We start from the raw sequence: 7,317 nt of genomic DNA on the forward strand, positions 1-7,317 counted from the left end.
TAGTCACGTCCATAAATTTTTGCCTCTTTAACTTATTGTCATATTGATGTTCTAGTAATGTGTCATTTAGTATTTTCAGTACTTCCTCAATTTCTAATTTTACTTTCATGTCCCTGTCAACTTCAACTTTATGTGTCTTACTGGCAAATTTAGTTTCTAGTAATTGAGCTTTTAATATTTCCAGTACTGTCTTAACTTCAACTTAAAAGGTATTCAACTTTCTGTATTTTACCTACAAATTGAGGATCTAGCAATTAATTTAATATTTCTTTTAGTTCCTCAACTTCAACTTTCTGTATCTTATTGGCAAATTTAGGTTCAAGTAATTATTCATTAGGATTTCCAATAGTACCTCATCAACTTCTTCAATATTTACAACTTTTGAGCCATTTTAGGTTTTAGTGATCTAATATTTAAATTTTTTCAATTAGTTCCTCAAATTCAACTTCTACAACTTTCTCTATGTTATTGGTAAATTTAATTTATAGTAATTGATCTTTTAGTGCTGTCAGTACTGCCTAAACTTCCAACTTCACTTTTAAGTCCCTTACAACTTCAGCTTCTTCAGCTGTCTGTGTCTTAATGGGAAATTTAGGTTCTAGTCGTGAATTTCTTAATTTTTTCAGTACTTCCTCAGCTTCCACTTACAACTGCTGTCACAACTCATTCCAGAGAGAAGACTATTCTCTTTAATCCACGGATTGGGAAAGGATATTAGAAACAATTGTTAAGCTCTGGAGATGAACAGGTGAATCAACAGCTGATTCAGGCTCTGGCTTTGACCTCTTCGGATGCTATTCAACTAAAAGATGGGATTGAGGGAGCTGTGCAGTAACCTGGAAGACCCGAACTTTGGAAAACTCTTTTGAAAAGTTTTTCAATTATTTTTGCTGGTCCTAATCAAGGTTATTATACATTTCGAATTCTTCTGTCATTATTCTTGTTATGGGACAGGTAGCTCAGGTACCCGCACATCCCATAATCAATAACAATGTATTATTGTGTATAATTGTATTCATTGTTTGCTGACTGGAGGAGAATAGTGCTTCCAGTGGCTAGTTTTTTCTGAAGAAGTAGCCAAAGAGGTGAAAGGACTTGTTGTTAGTCCATATACCTCCCTATAATTTTTGGAACTGGAACTAGTTATTTAATTCTTCTTTCTCGTGTCTCATTTCATATTTCTCACTCTTCTTATCCTCCATTTTCACGTCTCATTCTTCATAATTTTCATTTTTAATCTTTGTTTAGTATGTGTTAGTCTTAGTCTGATACAAAATGAAATAACGCTACAGGGCATAACAGTTAACCTTGGGCATATTTTATCAGGAAAATCCCTTTATTTCCATTTGAAATAGAGCATGTGTAATTTTTGAAATTTTAGTTATATGGAATAAGTAATAAGAAATTTTTAATTTTTAAAAACTAATTTTTTAATTTTTGAATAAGTAATAAGAAATGAAAAACTGAAACCTTAACAGTTGGAAATTAGTCTTGACAAACTAAGCTACAAGCCTTGATTGTGTTGTTGCTGGAAACAATATATATTTTCAACAAATGTCTCTTGTCATAACCATCAAAAAGGAAAAAGACTGCAAAAAAAGATTTTGCAGGATAGTATAGTTTGAATACTTATGCATCAAGCTCAAAATAATTACATTGCGGGCCTTTGCTTGAACGTTTGAGTCCATATTTTGATCTTCAGAGTATATCTCTCTGATTTTGGAAGTGTACCAACATAATATGCCATTAGCTTTGGCTGGTCCTAAAAATGCCAGTTAGTGTAGATTGTTTTAAAAGGGAATCATTTTAATCTTAAAAAAAAGAAAAAAATGCAGAGCAGGAAGATTCAAATAAGATATATAAAAGCATTTTATATCAAATATTGCAAAACATTAATCCCACCACCTTGAAACCTGCCCAATGTCCATGGAATAACCAACGCCAGGCCATTACGTTATTAATAAAAAAAATTATGTCAAATAAAATTAAAACAGAATATGGGTGTAATTTTTAACAGCATTTTACGTACAAGGCAAAACAGCCCCCATTGAAGAGGATATTTTGTGCAAAGGATTTAAGCTTTCGAGCAAAATATCCAAAAGAGAATGCTACAAGCAAATTCTATTGTGCGCGGAATGGATAATGCCATCAATGGCAAGAAAGACACCACATTGTTATTCTAACATCTTGGAAAAGTTATCATTGTTCTGAAATAGATGGCGCTCTTGTATTTATTATTTGACCATGGTCTAACTTGTGTTAAAAGGAAAACATGTTGGCTTTAAAATGAAAACTAAACGAAACAAATCTATTTTTCACCACAACTAATAATTTTGAATAGATATATTATTTTATGAATAGATACAAATAGCGGCTCTTTGTATGAATTGTTATTAATGTTTTTTTTTGTTATTAATTTTTTTTCTATTGATTATTTGTCTCTAATATTCAGTTTTCTGTTGAAAAACACAAAAAAAAGTTCCCCTTCTGGGAATGCTGATGGGACTATTGAAATAAACAAATATACACTGATTAGCCCTACTAAATTAGAATAGAATATTTTAATTTTTAAGCCAAAGACATAAAAACTGGAGAGATATTCATTATATTAACAAATAACAAACTTTGGCAATCAAAAAACGGAAGGGAAATTAAAGTAATAACACAAAAATTCCGTAAAGAAGTTTTTCAAAGAAAAGCAAAGGGTCATATCAGACTTGAGATCTGCTGAATAGTCCAATAGTAATTCAAACTTGGAACGACCTGAAACTAAAATTAAATAATAAGTGAAATCCAAAATGAAAAGAATTCAGACAAATAATCGTATCAAACATAAAAATAATGGATACCGATGTAGATGAATAAATAAATTTTAAAAAGAGTGAAAGCTAAATTGAATGTTCAAATCAAATTTAAAATGAACAAAATTACTTCAAGATGGAATTTAGTTACTGCCCGCTTTCCCTTCCTCTAACCGCAGAAATTCTAAAGCTTGTTACGGCATTTGCGCGTTAATGAATAAGTACATTATATACATTTCTTATAATTCTAATTTTTGAAAAAAAAAATGAAAGGGAAAAAAGTCTTGAATTGCTGAGTTTCCAGGGATTAATATCCTTATATATTATATATTAGGTTTATTTTCATTAGTTCTTTTCATACATCTTGATTATTCTAGTGATTTTCTTTATTTATCGTTGATATTTTGAAACAACTGTTCAGAATAAAAAAAGTTTTCAGTGAAATGCAAGTGACGCAATAGACTTTAAAAATTTTGCGGTTAGAGGAGGAAAAGGGGAAAGTATCTAAAGTGCTGCTTGGAGTAATTTCTATGTCACTTGGTAAATATCAAGTGACATATAGCGATCGCAGATTCTGTCGTCTTTCCCGGTTTTGCTAGTTTAGGACTTAGATAAGCAAGGACGATGAAATTTGGCAGGCGTATCAGGGACCAGACCAATTAAGTTAGAAATAGTCAGTTCCCCGATTTGACCATCTGGGGGGGGGGCCTTTAATTAGGAAAAAATTGAAAAAATGAGGTATTTTAACTTACGAACGGGTGGTCAGATTTTAATGAAATTTGATATTTTAGAAGGATACCGTCTTTCTGAGCTCTTCTTTTAAATCCCGACTGGATCCGGTGACATTGGGGGAAGTTGGATGGGGAAACCTGAAATTTTGGAAAACGCTTAGTGGAGGGATCGGGGTGAAACTTGGTGGGAAAAATAAGCACATTTCCTAGATACGTGATTGACGTAACCGGAACGGGTCCGCTATCTTTGGGGGAGTTGGGGGGAGGGTTAATTCTGAAAAATTAGAAAAAATGAGGTATTTTTAACTTAAGAAGGAGTGATCGGATCGTAATGAAACTTCATATTTAGAAGGATCTCGTAGCTCAAATGTCTTGTTTTAGATCTTGACCGGATGTTGTGTCGATGGGGGGAGTTCTAGGGGGGACAGGAAATCTTGGAAAACGCTTAGAGTGGAGAGATCAGGATGAAACTTGGTGGGAAGAATAAGCACAAGTCAATTACAATACAAATTCAAGTCAATTACAATTGTACAATACAAGTGAGACATTTTAAACTGACGAATGGGTGACCGGATCTTAATTAAATTTGATATTTAGAAGGAATTCATTTCTCAGAGCTCTTATTTTAAATCCTGACCAGATCTTGTGACATTGAGGGGAGTTGGAGGGGGAAACCGGAAATCTTCGCAAACACTTAGAGTGGAGAGATCGGGATGAAACTTGGTAGGAAGAATAAGCACAAGTCTTAGATACGTGATTGACATAACCGGACTGAATTTGCTCTCTTTTGGGGGCTGGGTTGTTAGTTCGGCAAAATTTGAAAAATTGAGGTATGTCTAACTTACAAACGGGTGACCGGATCTTAATGAAATTTGATATTTAGAAGGAACTCATGTCTCAAAGCTCTTGCTTTAAATCGCGGCCAGATCTGGTGAGATTGGGAGGAGCTGGAGGGGGGAAACCGGGAATCTTGAAAAACGCTTCAAGAGTGGAGAGATCGGGATGAAATCTGATGGGTAGAATAAGCCAATGTCGTAGACGCGTAATAAATTCCGACCGGCATTAAGTCTTTTGTTTTCTTTTTAAATCAATCTATTGATTCTTAGAATTTTTCTAGAGCTCATGCCATATGAGCTCTTGGCTCTTCTGACCTCGTCACAAGTGCCATATGAGCTCTTAGCTCTTGTTTTGTAAAAATATTTTTTCCAAAAATCCTAATATTATAATACAGGAAGGAAAAAACATGTTAAAGAATTTTGAGATTTGCATCTCGAGATATCAATTTAGAAATAATGGAATTCTTTTTTCACGTGACCACAAGTTCTCAGCAGAGCATAAGTGCATGGTTATGCAACAGTCCGAGAACCGAGGAAACTATCTTCGATTGAAAACAGCCTAAAGTACCAAAACTTATCACGGACTTGATAAAATGGAATGGCTGAAACCCTGCAAGCTGTAGTTACTTAGTTTGTAGCATTAGTTTTAGCCATTTACGAAATAGAATCAGATAGGAACACCGATGTGAAGGCGCAAGCTATCGGCCTTCTGGAAAGGATTCCAAACTTCGAATTTATTGCTAGCTTCATATTTATGAAAAAAATCATGTACCAGATTAGGATAGCAGTAGAAAAACTTGAAGTAGAGGAGATAAACATCATCGACGCAATCGAAATGCTTTGTGCCATGATGGAACCTTTCGAAAGAATATTGGAGGATGAAATAAACAATTTCATTGACAGTGAAAAAGTGTTTACCAGAATGAGGGAAGTCGATTCAGAGGCAGATTTTGTCAGGCATCATCGTCGGCGGCTTTGACCATCTGGTTTTGACAGCCGAGCTCAGGGTCAAGCCGAGATCTCAAGGTATCATTTTACAGACATTTTAGAATCCTGCTTGAAAGGTTGACTACAATGATGAGAGATATTCTCACAGCCTGCCTTGTCAATTTTCAGCCATTTTGATCCTAACTTCAATCTCCTTTGAAAAGCGTTTCTGTTCCAGATATTCAGATATTGAGCAACATCGTTTTTTTTTTTTTTTTTTTCTCAAACCAAAGACCCAGTGTTGTTCAAGTAGAGCTTGGAGCTCTGTTTCAGTTTTCCAAACCGGTGGCAGTATCTGCAGAAAATATAATAAAGTTGGAGAAGGATGTGGATAATTTGTAATATATTATTTTCTGTCCATATTTGAAAATACGTGGAGTTGTATTAAAACCATCAGTAACATATTTTTTTTATGTTAAAGGTATATTCCTAATTTAATGCTGCTTAATTTCAGTTTTTTCTTCAAGTGTTTAAAGAGCATAGAATAACTAGCTTTTCAAAGAAAAGGCAGCATTTTGTAGGCGAATATTTTAAATTTGTTAAAACAGGCGCTTTAAGAATAAAGATTGCCTTACAGAAGCATCATCAACTATTTGAGGCACCACGAAATCGCATAGTGCAACGTCAGACGAAGCTAATTATTATTATTATTTTTTTTAATTGTTTTTTTTTTTTGAATTATTTTACTTGAACCTTTAGGTAATGCAGCAAGTGAGCTCTTATGCCGCAATGCAGTCTCCGGGGCCTTCGCCACTATCTCCAGCCTCTGTTACTTTGATTGTAGGGACTTCATCGCAAAGTCCAATGTCACATACTCCCATTCATCCATCTTCGACTCAACGTTCTCAGCACAAATACATGACCAGATTTCACACAAATATCCTCCAGTTGTGATTCCAAATAGTGTTGGTTCACCAGTGCTGGTTGTACTAAACAAACTGAAAATGCCAAATGTCAGAAGGTAAATGTCAATACAATGAATGGTCATGTACCTCAGTCACAAATTTTGACAACAGTGAATTAACCTCCTTTTGAATAAGTGCTCTCTTAGCCTTCTTCAGTTGAATGTAGTTCTAAAATATCTGTGAGTGGTGAAGTGAATAAGGAAAATAAAGTTGAAGAAGTTCAGAAACCTGTTGTGCCAAGTACTTGTGAGCAAATCCCAATTTTAAATGTCACAAAAACACCTGATAAAGGGCCTCGAGAAAAAGAAAGAAAAAAAACTTCAAAAGGACAATGGATGAACCTCACGAGAATAATGTAGATGGTGTTAATGATGGTTCTATTTTGGTTATAGAAAACCTGATAGAGAAATCTGGCAAAGTAGTTGTTGATGGTGCGAGTTGTGAAAATTGTTGAGAATGAAAATTCTAGTGTAAAGAGTGCAAAAAATGATAATTGGATGAAACTGCCAAAAGGCTCTAAGGATACTGGAATGATGAAGCCAACAATCAAGCTCAGCAACCTATCGCCTGAGGTAATTTTTTGGGGTTTATGAGTAGTTTTTACTTTTTTTTATTTATCATTAATTATTTTATCACTTATAAGTGATTTTTAAAAAGAACAATATTCTTAAAGACACATTATTTTAAACATTATTGGCCTTTAAAAGTAAAGAAACACTGATTGTAGGCCTATAAAATGTATGAACATTATTTTTAAAAAGAACATTATTCTTAAAAACACATTATTTTAAACATTATTGGCCTTTAAAGGTAAAGAAATAGCGATTGTAGGCCTATAAAATGTATGAATATTATTTAAAAAAAAGAACGTTATTCTTTAAAGCACATTATTTTAAACATTATTGGCTCTTAAAAGTAAAGAAACGCCGATTGTAGGCCTATAAAATATAAGAACATTATTTTTTTTTTTAATCTAAAGTTGTAGGATATTCGTCCATTTTAGTTCCATGGGATCTCATTTTATTCCCAATAGTGCCGTATCTTAGAATATTTTGGT

The 7,317-nt window shown here is 33.7% G+C and overlaps 1 protein-coding gene across 8 annotated transcripts in view; it reads left to right on the top strand.

Annotated features, from left to right (window-relative positions):
- Positions 1-600: 600 nt before the first annotated feature.
- LOC136029031 (uncharacterized) overlaps positions 601-7,317 on the top strand; it is a 118,790-nt gene continuing 112,073 nt past the window's right edge. For 7 of the 8 annotated variants that reach the window (XR_010617948.1, XR_010617949.1, XR_010617951.1 and 4 more), the window contains exons 1-2: positions 601-905; positions 6,055-6,832. Coding sequence is in view for 2 of the 8 variants with exons in the window: in XM_065707066.1 (XP_065563138.1) it covers positions 6,689-6,832 (144 nt within the window). In the remaining 6 variants the exon portion in view is untranslated. The remainder of the gene's footprint in view (positions 906-6,054; positions 6,833-7,317) is intronic. The other variant, XR_010617954.1, reaches the window with a different exon arrangement.

This window comes from Artemia franciscana, chromosome 7, assembly GCF_032884065.1.
Source record: "Artemia franciscana chromosome 7, ASM3288406v1, whole genome shotgun sequence".
Classification (NCBI taxonomy): Eukaryota; Metazoa; Arthropoda; class Branchiopoda; order Anostraca; family Artemiidae; genus Artemia; species Artemia franciscana.